The sequence below is a fragment of the Bolinopsis microptera genome, chromosome 7, assembly GCF_026151205.1.
Source record: "Bolinopsis microptera isolate Bmic1 chromosome 7, MBARI_Bmic_1.0, whole genome shotgun sequence".
Taxonomy (NCBI): Eukaryota; Metazoa; Ctenophora; class Tentaculata; order Lobata; family Bolinopsidae; genus Bolinopsis; species Bolinopsis microptera.
In genome coordinates this window covers 15,671,901-15,687,739 of record NC_087078.1, presented here as the reverse complement: position 1 = coordinate 15,687,739, position 15,839 = coordinate 15,671,901, and the positions used below count along the sequence as shown (strand labels likewise).

Genomic DNA, 15,839 nt, shown 5'->3' with positions numbered 1-15,839 from the left:
TCGCAATTCGAAAATGATTCGGACCGAAAATGACTCTAGTCAAAATTTTGGGCAAAAAAGGGCCAATTTTTTAAATTTAAGTTAAAATTTTTCTGAAAACTACTTTTGTTCATGTTTCATGCTACCCTGATCATTATGAGCCGAAAATATTTTTTCGGTTTTCTGAAGTCCGTACCTACATTCGGAAGGCTGTGGATGTGATTGGTTTCATATCTTACTTATAATTCGAAAGATATTGTAATTCAAAGAATTATTTCTGCTGTATAAAAATGTATAATGTACGACCGCCCACGTGCAAATCAAACGAAAAATATGAACTTGCGTAGTAACCATGGTAACGAGGGTTATTACACGCACGTGCAATGATTGTTTTAACGTCATTTTGATCGGTTTTGTTGATATTACGCTGTGTTTAGTACGAGCAACATTTTGATTGGCTGTATCTTCAGTTGTGTAGGATATTTTTTGACGCGATTTAAACTTAATAACAAAAAATACTATTAGCTTCCTCCCTGTGGGCTGTGACCACGGGTTTTCTAGTCTCTATTATAATTCAAAGAAATATTTCTGCAGTATAATGTATATATGTACGACCGCCCACGTGCAAATTAAGTAAACAAATAGAAGTTCCATTGTAACCATGGTAACGGTGTTCAAAAGCGCACATACGTGCACGTGCAAAGATTTGCGAGCGACATTTTGATGGGTTTTGTGGTGATACTGATTACGTTGTGTTCAGTGCGAGCTACATTTTAATCGGCTGTATCTTCGGTTGCGACGGATATTTTTTGATGCGATAAAAACTGACTTCCAAAGAATACTATTAGCTTCCTCCCTGTGACCAAGGGCTTTATAGTACTTACATAGAATGTGATATTTGGCCCGCAGATTCGAAGGAAAATACGCGAATTTGGTCCTCCGATAACTGATTTATAGTGTTATTAAGGAAATTATATTAAGGAAAATGCGCGATCTGTCGCGGAGAACTGAAAAAATCGCGATTTGTCGCGAGGATCTGAGAAAATCGCGATTTGTCACGGCAAACGTGAAAAATCGCGATTTGTTGCAGAGAATTGGAAAAATCGAGATTCTGCACATGCTGCAATTTCCTTTTGTCCTTCCCGAAAATTTTTGAAATTCAGGCTGTGGCGCGAAGCGCCAAAATTATTTATTTCCGAGATCGCATTACCAGGGGAAGCATCGAGTCCTAAATTGTGTATCGAAGAGAGAGTGCGTGCGGACGAGGCCCGAGTCCACCAAGAAAACAACAATTGTCACCCCCCCCCCCCCCCCATGTGTGTTTTTAACTCCCACCACCGCCCTCAACCCCCCCCCCCCCCCCCCCCCTGCATAACAGGAACCGTGGCAATACTTAATAGTGGCTACAATTTTAATCGCAATTTCTATTACTAGGTGGCCTGATTTCGGCATATTTCATGGCCGTGAAATAATATGCAAATTGTACAAGTAGGCATAAAACCAGCTTGAACAGATCTATAATTTTCACAACCAATCAAATTGTAAATGAACCTTACTCAGGAAGGAGGCCGACTCTAAAGACCCGTTGTCCAGTAACGTAGATGCCATGTCACTCGGTAATTGGGAGCTTGGACTGGATCATCTCCTTGGAATTATAAAACTAAGCTTCACCGCTCTGAACACTTACATCATGACCAAACGAAGTGATGCTGGGAAAATCAACAAATCTGCCCTCTCCCTGAACCTTGCCAACTCTGATCTCTCCCTATTTTCAAACATCAGCATTGCCAGCATTATCAGCGACCACAGCTTCGACCCTAAACAAAGTAGTTTGGAGTGTAAATTATCAGTCCCTATCAGCATGCTGAACAACTTCCTGACGGTTTCCCCACATCAACAAGAAACCACCGAAAAGAGGCGGCTCCTGAAGGAATGTCAGGATTTGTTGTCAGGAATCCTTCAACTTCCCGTGTCGAGTGACTCCTTGTTAGTTAAGAAAGTTACCAAGGTGTACAGCAAACATTACCATCTCTTTTACAAGTCACCCCAGCACATTTGGGCCAGTTTTCTGTCTGCGTTTCAGTCGTACAATGATAAGGGGGAGAAGTATGGGAATATATTGAGGACTATACTACAAGCTATGTGCTATCAAGGAAGTGGCATAACTAATGTGAGTTTTTAATCATTTATATTGAATCCATTGATTATTTCTTTCCAAGCACTCTTCTACTAAAAATACTGATACCAAAATTTAATCTTTGCAGTGGTGAGTGGCGTAATCCAATTAATTCAAAATAACTGTCGGCTCCTCTGATTTCATAATTTGATTCACATATTCAGGAACTGTTCCACTACGGAACACTAACAGGGATGATAATGCCTCGTTCCTCCGACATGTCCCTGGGTTCTCAAGATGGAGGGTTGGACGAAAATGTCTCCCTGGATCAGACACTTTTTGAAACGTTGAACAATGTCAACTACAGAACAGTCCTGGGGAACGTTGTGAGCCTGGCTATGTCTGATGTAAGTGTTAATGTTGGGGGGGGGGGGGGGGGGGCGTAATGTTGCTGCAGCAAAAACAGCGGCAATATTTTACCAACACCCGCAGGTCTAATCTCAATTACTCATTTGTTTTTTTCCTTTTGTTTTTCATATTTTTAAGCATCTGACCAACAAATTTTTAGACAAGTGCCGGCTTATCAGCCAGGAATCTCTTGAAGACAATTCTTCAACAAATCGTCCTTGCGTCTATGGACCTCTTCAAACCTTTGTCTGTTGCTGTAGATAAGGAAACACCCTCAAGATTTTCCTCCGTTAACATTTCCTCCTGGAACCCAAAAGCTAAGCCTGATGTCATCTCCTTTAAAGTTGATAACCCCAATGTGTTCCTGAGCGGTATTGGGATATTTCAGGTGAGTTGCAGGTTATCTGGACCTAATCGTGGCTTAGGTTTATGCTCATATATCACGAATGCGCCCCATAGAAGACAAAGAATTTCTAGAGAAAAAACAATTTTTCAACATTCCTTGTATTTCATATAGAAATTATCCCCGGAATTATCGTCCTGGAGGGTTTCCACAACCCGGAGCATCTACATGCTATCCTCTTGTGGGCCATCCAAGTCCATCCTCTGTTATTTTAAATATTCAAGTTAATCATATTCCTTGTACAGACGATAAAAGATACATCATGTGACGTTGAAGTGTTCGTGAAGGACAGTCAAGACAAGTGGAAGACTGTCCTCAGTCATGCGGGTCAGGTCAAGAACTCCCAGGCAAAAGGACACTTTTGCCGGATAAACTTTAAGAAACCACTTGCGCTGAAGGTAATATATTTTATATGTCCTGCTTTATTTTTAGGCCTTCTTTCTTAAACTATCGTGCGAAGCTATTACAATTGACCTGTTGGAAAAAATAGACAGACTTGAAGTAGATCAGGATACTGGTTAGTGGTTTTCGTATTACGCGTGATAATAATTCTGGGGGGGGGGGGGGGGGGGGTCAACCTCATTTTACCTCATGAGGCCAGCCAAAAAAGGCAAAATTGGGATGAGGTAAAATGAGGTAAAATGAGGTCATTAAAAAAAAAATGAAGTCATTATACTATAATTCGAGGCTGTGCATGGTCTCCCATGATATTTAATGGTTTATGAGGGGTGATGTGGTCCCTGGGAAGGGGCATTCCCAGTTTAACCTACTTACTCTCCAAACTTGGGGTAAATAAAACTTCGCATTATAATTATTATTTATGAAAAGAAAATTGAACATTTCAATTTCCATGATCCATTAGGATATTGTAAATAGCACTTGCTAAGTTTTGTAAAGGAATTAGCAATAACTTTAGTGTCACTTTGGCAGTTGCCAATTTATGAGGATATTTCTGCATTGCATGACATGGACCATTTAAATAATATCTTAATTTGATATTGCGATTATCGAGTCACTCTGAAACAAATTGTGTCTAACTAGACCAAATGTAAACAACAGTTGTGCATGGAACTGGATTGGATATCTACATGAATTTAGTCGAAATTGCATAGTGAAAGGTCATTTCATAATAAATTTCTCATATAAACTCATACTTCATACAATTCTAAGTTCTTATGTACATGTTCAATGTTCATGATTCGCTGTAGAATATAGGGCGGTTCACAAAACCACTTTTCGTTCAAATAATTAGATTATATCACCTCTAATTAGTTGCTCTATAGGGTCAGGAACAACCAAAAAATTTGTTGTGTCTCTACGGTTTCGTATAATACTGACTTGGGCCACGCCCATATTTTTCACCAATTTTGAACAGGTAAAATTCTCTAAATCGTCAATTTAGTCACGAAGGAGTATGGGAGGAGTTCTAAATGTGTGCTCCTCTACTATAAACAGTAGGAAATGATTAACTTTAGTCGAGGTCTCAGGTCTCTACAATGTCGGGAAGTTCCTGCAGGAATTTGCGCATTGCGCTGAAGCGCAAGATTCACTGCGCCAAAAGCGAAGGTCGTAGAGACATGAGACCTTGACTAAAGTTAACCATTTCATACCATTGCTATGAGAGTATGCCACTTTCAGAGTCCTGAACACACTCCCATATTTCTTAATCGTCAATTATATGAATTTTACACCTGTTAAAATATATCATCTTAGTTTAACACTGTTAGTTTTAAAAAAGAACATAATACTTCACACCAAACTAACGCACAATATGGTAATATAAAAAAGGAAGGTTTTCCTTGGATTCCAAATTCAAGTTTGATTATAACCTGGCACTGATTATCATTTCTCGATTGTTATCCATTTTCCAATGCAGTCAGCAAGTTCCAATTTAGGTAGACTAGGTTTTCGCATCTTCATATTATGTTCAGAAGCAGGCCAGAAGGGGTTGTTACCAGAGGAATATCTTCTTGGAACAAGGGAATTAATGAGGTCTTCATTTATTTGGGAAGTTGGTCGTTTAGCTCCGGACAGTCTTTGCACGGTCCCTGCACGGTCCATGCAACAACAAGATAACACTCCATGCACGGTCCCTGCACGGTTCCTGCACAATGAACACTTAATGCACGGTCCCTGCACGGTCAGTCCCTGCACACTCCCTGCACGGTCTATGCACAGTCCCTGCACGGTCCCTGCACGGTCCCTGCACAGTAACATATGAACACCGGCTACTAGCCGGCTAGTAGCCACTTTTGAAATAACAGCTCTTCAACTTCACATTACCTAACCGGCTACTGGCTCTAAAGCAGACCTACTTAGTAGGTTAGCTTAGTAGGTTAGTAGCCGGTAGGTCTGCTTTAGAGCTCAGCTAATCGCCGGCTAGTGACCGCCTTGTAGCCACTTTGTGGTCACTAGCCGGTTAGTAGCCGCACGGAGTGTGCATAGACCGTGCAGGGAGTGTGCAGGGACTGACCGTGCAGGGACTGTGCATGGAGTGTTCTCTTGTTGTTGTATGGACCGTGCAGGGACCGTGCATAGACTGTCCGGAGCTAAACGACCAACTTGCCATTTATTTCTTCATAACTCGTCACTGACAGTCCGGACAGGATGAGCATTGACGAGATCCACTGATTACTTCATAGCTCGTCATTGATAGGATCAGTATTAAATGAGGTCAAATGATTACTTCATAGCTCGTCACTAACTGGATCAGCATAACATGACTAACAACTAACGAGGTCCAGTGATCTTTTGCTGATACGTCAAGACAATATCAGTAAATAGCTATAAATATCGAAAAAAATTAGCTTAGAAATTACAGAGTACAAATGCCTTCTGAACTCTTTGGCCTCATCTTTTTAAATCACTCATTCCCTCTGAAACAAGATAATGCTTAGGACTAGGAGGAACTTAGTTAACTTCTTGTATGATTCAGTAAGAGGAAAATTCCTTAGTAAGCTAACATTCTTTTGTAGGATGTTACCACTTATCATATCTGTTATCCAGCATAACCCCACAACTAGACTCTCTTATTCTTGAGTCTTGACAATGACAGCAGCAATGTACACTATTTTGATGCTCGGTCCAGGTCTCCAAGAAAACCTTCCTTTTTATATTCTCATATTGTGTGTTAGTTTGGTGTGAAGTATTATTTTCTTTTTTTAAACTAACTGTGTTAAACTAAATTGATATCAGTTAAAGATGATATATTTTAACAGGTAAAATTCATATAATTGACGATTAAGAGATATGGGAGTGTGTTCAGGACTCTGAAAGTGGCATACTCTTATAGCAATGGTATGAAATGGTTAACTTTAGTCAAGGTCTCATGTCTCTACGGCCTTCGCTTTTGGCGCTGTGTATCTTGCGCTTCAAGCGCAATGTGCAAATTCCTGCAGGAACTTCCCGACATTGTATAGTCCTGAGACCTCGAATAAAGTTAACCATTTCCTACTGTTTATATTAGAGGAGCACACATTTAGAACTCCTTCCATACTCCTTCGTGACTAAATTGACGATTTAGAGAATTTTACCTGTTAAAAATTTGTGCCGAGATTTACCTCATTTTACCTCATGAGGCCAGCCAAAAAAGGCAAAATTGGGATGAGGTAAAATGAGGTAAAATGAGGTAAAATGAGGTTGACCCCCCCCCCCCCCCCCATTCTGGGTTTTGATTAGGTAATACTAGAAGCTGATTGGTTAATTGCTGTCACTATTAAAACAATTATGGTTCGGCTCCCCGCCAGTAACCATGTCTCTACTTGTTGTTATGCCACACTCTTGGTTTCAGGCAGAAATGCAGTACACAGTGAAAGTTCAGCTGTATTCCCAGTCTATCGCTCATGGCAACTCTAAGGTTCCTCTGACACAAGTGACGGGGACTGACGGTGTCGTCTTCACTTTTTACGAGTACGTGTTCAATCTTTTATTATTAAATTTCAGAAACGCTTTTAGAAATTTCTCAGTACGTGTTTCTGAACAACCGGACTCGTGAAATATGGTAATCCAGTCTGATATCGCTGATATCGCTGATATCGCTTACTCGTACTGATATTATTGCAATATCACAGCTCTGTACTATCATCAAGTGGAACCAACGTTTCTGTCGGTCAAATTCCTTTCCTCATCTACAAAACACAACTAAATCAAGAGGTATTCTAATGATCTTCCCTAAACCGACGAGAATTGTTTATTTTAATCGGTAGTTTTGCAATTTGAATGTTTTGAATTAACTTTGCTTTGAGTACAGATATTAATGTTTTTCAAATGTACGATCTCTAAACATCATTATCCTTCTGTTTAGGTGAAAGAATGTGACAGTAACGAAAAGTATGAGAACGTGACGCTACAACTTATTGAACTAATATCGACCTCTTTCATTAGAGCCATCGAGGATAAACATCTTAAAGGTATTTTAAATCACCGATTTTAAGTCATTACGAGTTTATGAGAAGCCTTAAATCCAGGGTATAGCGCAGATTTTAATTTGTGGGAGATTTACCCCACGTGTCAAAACGTGATAACTAAAAAGGTTACCATTTTCCTCCCGTAGTTCCAGTTGCACTTGCATGGGCTGAAGAACACGGTTCCCCTCTAACGCCGTCTCCCGTCCCACACGAGTCGGAGCTACTTCTTCCTCAGTTCATGGCAACAGCCATGTCCTACACAGAGTTAATACTGCTCAACAAGGGCACTCCTAAAGCTAGCTATTTGCTCCTGGAGAATGTTCTTAAACCTCTTTTATCTGTTCTTTCTGGTGAGAAATGAATACGTTACATTACTGAATTCCTGGAGTATAAATTTAAACTGAAAATTATATCTGACATTATCATATAATAGCTAATTGAGAATAACAAAATTCACTTTTCCCCAACTTCAGAGCACAACTTCAAGAAGCGAACAAAGGAGCAGGAAGCAGTGGAGACAGTGATAGTTGAGAGCAACCACCCGTACCCTGAAGCGACTGTGCTCCACTACCAGACTGTGTTGTCTGACTCTGTCTCCTGGATGGTGGCGGAGTTCAGTCCTGAGTCTGGGATTGGTCCTGATGATTGTTTGGAAGTCTACGTGTCCGAGGTTGATAATAATAGAATATTTCAGTTGACTATTTCTATTTTCTAATAGCTATTGTAAGTGAGGTTTATCATCATGACAGTGGAATTCTATCTTTACATGAAATGTAAATGTTCATTTTACTTTTGAGGTATTTGGAATATAAGCTCTTCAATAAATGCATAAAATTGCGGAAAATTATTTTTAGAACGTGGCTAGGTTTGTAACAATTCTACACTCTACAGGCATTGTCGAAAAACAGCAGTGCATTCCTCAACTTGGCAACCAAAAAAGGTGGTTTCAGTCCAATACTTACATTAGGAGCGTCAAAAGACTGGCCCAAACGTGCTTTGTTACTTCCAGGTAAAACGAATTGCCGGAAATTAGATATAATTATAGATCTGGTTTCTGAATTTATTTGTATCGAATCTTACTATATATAAAGCGAGACGATATATATATATATATTTATCTGTGCCATTTTACTGACACCACGGCATCAACTTTAACGCAACTTTCCGCAAAAACCGTAAAAGATATACAACTGAAATTTTTTTGACTGAGTCAAATGCTTTTATGCTTTTCAAATCAGCATGAAAAAATAAAAAATTGGCCAAGGAATAATTATTTTAGTGCCCAAAATTTGGACCCCCAAGTGGTGTCAAAAACGCGAATTAAATAGGTAATAATTATTTTAGTCTCTTGAGTCTTGACACCACTTTAGAGTAATACGGGTTCCTGCTAGTACTCTTAAACTATCAGTCGTTCGACATTAATATTATAATGAAGTGACCGTTGCGGTCATTTTGCACCGATCCATAAATCTGTAATCACCTTCCTATCTAGTTAGGTAGTAATACTAAGTTAGTAATATTAAGCACACAACAACGATTTTGCAAAATATATCTCGACCCGTGATGGTCAGATCACTTTCAACTCGATTAGTTTTAAGTAAGTGATATCTCTAGATCTCAGGTAACCTCTCTTAACACAGGCTTTGCTTTTTGTCCTGGCCGGGGATAACAATCACTAAACCACCCAGGTAACCAAATATCCTTCCTCCTCCGAAGCGTAACAAAGATAAACAAGCAGCAGCTCAACGACTCTGACTGGGGATTCTGTTGCAAGATAACGGGCTACAAGTTCAAGAAGGAACGGAGAACTCTTCATCATCTGGAGCACATTCTAGCGGACCTTGCTGGGAGTTGTGTCAGGGTCATGATATCTCCTTGCAATAATTCGCTTCAGAAATTGTCACAAGTTAGTGCCTTTCTTAATTTGTGATCTCCGGCCGATGGATCGAACGCTTCACAGTCAAATTGTGCAAGTTATAATTTGGGGACTTTGGAAATGTGAAAGAGATTATAAACTCAAACATTATCATCAGGAGGGTCAGTACGCTTTTAAAGCTCACGCTAAGTTGCTGTCACGTGGTCTTTACCTAAACTCACTTCCTGATTCATACGGTGCTCTAAAGAAACGGTCTTTTCTGGAGGAAGAGCCCAAGAAGATGAGGTTCCTCAAGGATTTTATGGGTGGAAACAAATCTACTAGTGGAGGTCGCCTTGCTTTGTGAGTTACTGTTTTCTAAAGATTTATAAAATTGTAATGATACTGCTGTCAATCGTAAAATATACTCAAAATAACATTTTAAACTCGATTATAATACATATTTAATAATTAATGTTGGCCCCATTCCCATGCACTTAGCCCACCCTCTACACTTCCACCTCGCCAGATAATATACATATTTGTTGCATATTTGCATATTTTTTGCATATTTTTTGCATATTTTTTGCATATTTTTTGCATATTTGCATATTTGTTAAATCTCAGGTGGATGGACCCAACAGAGTCAGTGGACATAACAAAAGCTCACATTGAGATAGGAATATTTGATGGGGAAGACAAGCATTACGTGGGGAACATCTACCCAGTCGTCTGCTGCATCCAGAGTGCCAATAACAACATCATCTTCCCTCTAGGAGCCAAGGTATTTGTTATCTAGCAGCTGTCAACAAAGACTTTACCTCTTATTTTCTTATTAAATCATTAGGTAATTGATTGCAAACGTGTTATTTTCTTCGAGACTACCTCATAGGATATTCCTACCACATGGCGATAAAGATCTGCAGCTGTTAACATTATTCGCCTTTTCTGGACCAATGTTAACAACAGTTTAGTTAGACATTTAATTTAGTTTATTTGTCAACAACAACAACAATTTTGTTTATTACAACAGTTTATTTGTCAGCTGTTCTATAATGAGCGATTTACCGACCCGTTTATAGTTATACTTTTTGTTGTGTCAGGTAAACATAGCAGTGGCTAGACTAGGAACAGAGGAGGAAAGTAACTCAGCTGGATCTGGTGATTGCTTTGAAGAGGAACGGTTTAGCATCTCTAAAAACTTGAGGTTTGGAAATTTGACTTTTAAATATTACTTTGGATTACAATAAACGAATAATATTGATTAATCAAATATATGTATAATATAGTTTTCAACAACGGATAATCAAGAATCAAGCTCTATGCGAATAATCTTTCTAAAACATTTAATATCTTAATTGTATTTCATTCCTCTCCAAATAATTTAATCTAAAATAATTTAAATCATGTAAATTATTTAAATAAATATCTCGGTCTTGAAATTATGCTGTATTTAAGCGGTAATAGGTTACAGGTTTGATTGCAGTCTTCGAACTCACCCTGAATATTACAAGGTGAAAATTAATCAAATCATACTTTTTATATTAATTCAAAACAACAAATTAAGAAAATCACAGATTAGTAGAGGTATCCGGAATAATATCTGGGCAATTTCCAATGTCCAAACGGGGATTATGAGCATTCAAGTTTCTCATGGCCAACCCCACATTGCTTTCCTGCGGTCTATTGTTCTGTGATCCAGTATCATTTAGTACAATATCACGTGACCTAGTTCTAAACCATCCCACCATAGTTCTACAAGTTTCTGATACATGTCGTCTCATATCTTCTTTTCGTGTCAGATAGATAATGGGGTTTACTGCTGAATTACCGCAGAACATTATGTTCCATGTGATGTAATAGAACACCCATATCAAGTTATCAGTTGTTTCGCTTCTATCAATTATCCCGGAATTAACGAATGAACTTAACACAAAAAAAAAGATGACTGATAAATTAAAAAGGCAAAATGTTGTTGACAGGATAAGTATGGTCACTGTTGCATGCCGATTACTTTCAGATATTGTGCCTTGAATCTTGCTATTCATCAGACGATATGCTGTAATCATGGTCGAGATGAACACGGTGATTACATTCAAAGTTATCGTCGATTGCATTGCCATCGTAATGTAAGATAGGGCATATATAATCTGATCGTTTAAATATTCTCTTAGAAATAACAAGCGTTGGTACCAGCAATAGACAGTTAGCAATGCCGTCTCACAAAGACAATAGAGAAAGAAACTTGCTGCAACCCAAGATCCCCTTATGGAGAAAAAAGGTCGAACAACTTTGATTGCTCTGGTTACGCTTATAAGACATGTTGCAAATACTGTGCAATGAAAAAATATTTCGAAAATACTTTGAGTAATTATCTGATTATATAAAGAATATAATGGTGAAAATGCATAACGAGGCACATACATCGCACATACCAGCAAATCACATACATTAAGTAACATCAGCAGTCTATCTCCCAACCCTTTATTTTGTTTTCTGATGAAGTAGGAGAGCGACAAACAGTTTACAATAACCCCAACAAAGCTTATGGCACTTCCAGTTACTTTTAGTGGACTCTCCCAAGATTGATTCATAGCCATATTATCCTGGGAAATGTTTGGTCACGGTTATGTTTTCGAAACTTATATAATGTTACTAATCAAATTTCACATGGTCTCTGAAGTCTAACATATTTCAAATATTTCTAGTTTCCCTACGAAATATAGAGCTTGTAATGAAAATAAAGAGTGCCTGGTCGGTAACAGTACAAAAAATATAAATACTTTGATCGAAAAAACACTTTTCCCGACGTCTCATGCTACCCTGATCATTACGAGCCAAAATCATTGTTATTATATCCGGCCAAGCACCTTCCCAACTACTTACTTTAGCAGCCAGATATCCGATCCATTCCTAAATTTTATCACTATCAGAAAGAAATTGAGTGGAATTTGAATTAAAATATTGTAAAATTGTTATTATTCTAGAGGGTAAAAAAAGAAAATGTTGATTACGTAATCAACAACCAAATCCCCCCCCCACCGTAATCATTTGGGAACTAAACTTGGGAAATAAACCCCCTCCCCCTCCGCTGATTACGTGATATGTGAACGACCCCTAAATAAAAAATAAAATATTAATCGATGCAATTTCGAATTGCACAGAAACTGGCTTACCACATGTAGTCATGTACAAGTTATGTATGATCGGCAAAGAAAAATTACGCTATTTATTGTCAAAGATTGAAAATCTGAGCCAGGTGTGTTCATTACCAGCTGTAAATAATTTGCTACATAGACCTTTAAATGAGCGAGAGTTCACGAAATATACTACTTGTTACTGTATTAGTATATGTTTGGCAACAAAATCAAATATATTATGGCACTAATGCCTGTTCTGCTGTTAGGAGAGAAATCATTGAATCGAATTTAAAAGGCAATTTGAGCAGGTGCTTGTTTACTGGGCCGCGCTCAGCTGCCATTCCGCCGAATCTTTATTCGGCGGAATCTTTATTATATAAGTTTATGAACACTATAGCCTGGGGTCCCCAGGTAAGTTCTTGTAATTTAGCTAAAATCATACCGATTAAATACAGGTGGTTCTGCCAACCACCTCCTTTATAGAAACTTAATAGTCAACCCCACGCAGTAGATTTAGAATGGTCTCTAATAAGGATTTCGCAATATCGACCATGACGTCACGCTCTGAACAGGTTCCTGACGATTTCGTTTTTCTCGAAACCATCATGCACGTACAGTAAAACCCAATTTACTATTTTCTTTTCCCGCAAACTGTACGGTCAATCGGGTTTTTGGTGTACGTAGGACGTTAAAAACGGTTTGTGTGGGGCATGATAGATTTTTGAGCTTTTAAGTTGTCAGAAAACAAATTGGTCAAACACAATCGGTTGGACACAGCTTTAACTTTAAGTCGAAGCTGGAAAATGAAATCTACGTTACACAGAATTTGATTAATCAGCAATTATTAATGTTAAGTGTCAACATTATATATATGTATTCCTTTAAAGAGCACAAAACCCGAGCAATAAAATCAATTAAAAATAAAGATACATTTAAAAATTAAAGCAAATTCATCTGACAAATTCACTAATTATAAGAAAATGAAATGTTCAATCCACCAACAAGGTATTTTAAGACAACTCCGTGTAATACCAAATGTTATCATGCCTCATAGTCCCCAAGTATATACATCAGTCCATACATAACATCACGTGACGTCATAACATCACGTGACGTCATAACATCACGTGACGTCATAACATCACGTGACGTCATAACATCACGTGACGTCATAACATCACGTGACGTCATAACATCACGCGACTTCATAACATCATGTGACGTCATAAGGGGTCGTTCACATATTCAGTAATCAATATTTTAGCAATTTTGACCCCCATCTGTAAATGTGTAATCAACCCCCCCCCCTCCTGACAGCAAAATTACGTTATCATGGCCTGACCCCCCTCCTCCCCCCCCCCCCCCCCCCCCTTTCGACTTTTTTCCCTGGAAAACACTTTTCTCTACGTTTCATGCTACCCTGATGTCCTAAATGCGGCGACGGAGAGGAGACTGTCTCACACTTTCTCGACAGTGCCCGGCTATTGCCCAAATAAGAGGTCAATATTTCCGGGACTACTACCTCTCTGTCAATGACATATTCGACAACCAACACATCTCCACCATTGTCAACTTTACAAACCACACTAAACGCTTAGTGGTGCCGGAGGAGTTGGACCAGACAGGTGTGACATAGCGACTACTTTAACGCCGTCTTGTTTCGCCCCTCTCTTCCACACTCAACCACCACTTAAGCGTTCATCTATGACACACCCCACAACACTTATCATCATCCTTGATTACACATCTTGATTCCACTGGCATCCTCCCACAGGACTGCCATACCCCAGAGGTAGGCAAAGCATCCATATGCTATCCTCTCGTGGGCCAACCAGGCCCAGCCTCTCTTTAAAAATAAAAAAAATAAAATGCTACCCTGATCATTATTTACTTTACTTTACTTTACGTTGTTTAGCTGCAAGGCAGCAGGGTCATCTATGAAAACCACCCTTTTCTTTTACTTCGGACAACTATGGCCGGCACCAGCACTTACAGGAACCCGAAGGATCGATAACTAAGGCCAGCGACTGTTAAGGTATTATACCACACTTTCTTCGCCCGTGGCTCCGCTGTATAGATCATGTACAGCTCCTCATTTAACCCTCACACACGATTTCTCGAGCATTCGGCTGAGTAGACCGGGGGCTGCATAGGTCCATCGGAACCCTTAGCAGAACGAAAACGCCGCTCACCCCATGGGTAGTGGCACAGGCGGGGATCGAACCCGCAACCTCGTGATTGAGCAGCATATCACGAGTAAGGCAGGTCGACTAACGAACCAAAATCTTCAACAACCTTTCTCTGTCTGTTCAAAGCTGTCCTACTAGTAACAGCTTCATATCGGCCCTCAAGACTTATCTGTTCAGTTTATCAACTCATGATTTGGAAAAACTTTATTCATGAACTCGAGACTCTAGGTTACTGAGTTATATTAATAAATCGTGTTTTGCCGGGAAGCTGTTAATTTAGGATAGAGTTTTTGTGGCACTTATCTCAGTTTATTCTTTTGTAGTTGTTCTCACACTGCTGAGTAAAAGTTTTACAACTTAAAAGCAGTGTTTATAATTCAATTTATTATTATTATATAGTTTTCAACAACAGATAATCAAGAATCAAGCTCTATGCAAATAATCTTTCTAAAACATTTAATATCTTAATTGTATTTCATTCCTCTCCAAATAATTTAAAATAATTTAAATCATGTAAATTATTTAAATAAATATCTCGGTCTTGAAATTATGCTGTATTTAAGCGGTAATAGGTTTGATTGCAGTCTTCTAACTCACCCTGAATATTGCAAGGTGAAAATTAATCAAATCATACTTTTTATATTAATTCAAAACAACAAATTAAGAAAATCACAGATTAGTAGAGGTATCAGGAATAATATCTGGGCAATTTTCAATGTCCAAACGGGGATTATGAGCATTCAAGTTTCTCATGGCCAACCCCACATTGCTTTCCTGCGGTCTATTGTTCTGTGATCCAGTATCATTTAGTCCACTATCACGTGACCTAGTTCTAAACCATCCCACCATAGTCCTGCAAGTTTCTGATACATGTCGTCTCATATCTTCTTTTCGTGTCAGATAGATAATGGGGTTTACTGCTGAATTAGCGCAGACTATTACGTCCATGTGATGTAATAGAACACCCTTATCAAGTTATAAGTTGTTTCGCTACTATCAAGTATCCCGAAATAAACGAATAAAAAAAACACAAAACAAAAGATGACTGATAAATTAAAAAGGCAAAATGTTGTTGACAGGATAAGTATGGTCACTGTTGCATGCCGATTACTTTCAGATACTGTGCCTTGAATCTTGCTATTCATCAAACGATATGCTGTAATCATGGTCGAGATGAACACGGTGATTACATTCAGAGTGATCGTCGAGTGCATTGCCATCGTCATATAATATAGGGCATATACAAACCGATCGTTATATTCTCTTAAAAATAACAAATAATACCAGCAATAGACAGTTTGTAATGCCGTCTCACAAAGACAATAGAGAAAGAAACTTGCTGC

The 15,839-nt window shown here is 38.7% G+C and overlaps 2 protein-coding genes across 2 annotated transcripts in view; one reads left to right on the top strand and one right to left on the bottom strand.

The window, feature by feature from the left end:
* LOC134818419 (kynurenine 3-monooxygenase-like) overlaps positions 1-15,839 on the bottom strand; it is a 927,626-nt gene that overhangs the window by 336,349 nt on the left and 575,438 nt on the right. The window lies entirely within an intron of this gene.
* LOC134819040 (E3 ubiquitin-protein ligase MYCBP2-like) overlaps positions 1-15,839 on the top strand; it is a 90,447-nt gene that overhangs the window by 31,122 nt on the left and 43,486 nt on the right. The window contains exons 28-41 of the mRNA XM_063828802.1: positions 1,540-2,149; positions 2,320-2,502; positions 2,664-2,891; positions 3,152-3,304; positions 6,697-6,815; positions 6,977-7,058; positions 7,210-7,315; positions 7,459-7,662; positions 7,786-7,982; positions 8,204-8,321; positions 9,001-9,218; positions 9,346-9,530; positions 9,795-9,951; positions 10,271-10,374. Coding sequence (XP_063684872.1) covers positions 1,540-2,149; positions 2,320-2,502; positions 2,664-2,891; positions 3,152-3,304; positions 6,697-6,815; positions 6,977-7,058; positions 7,210-7,315; positions 7,459-7,662; positions 7,786-7,982; positions 8,204-8,321; positions 9,001-9,218; positions 9,346-9,530; positions 9,795-9,951; positions 10,271-10,374 — 2,664 coding nt within the window. The remainder of the gene's footprint in view (positions 1-1,539; positions 2,150-2,319; positions 2,503-2,663; positions 2,892-3,151; positions 3,305-6,696; positions 6,816-6,976; positions 7,059-7,209; positions 7,316-7,458; positions 7,663-7,785; positions 7,983-8,203; positions 8,322-9,000; positions 9,219-9,345; positions 9,531-9,794; positions 9,952-10,270; positions 10,375-15,839) is intronic.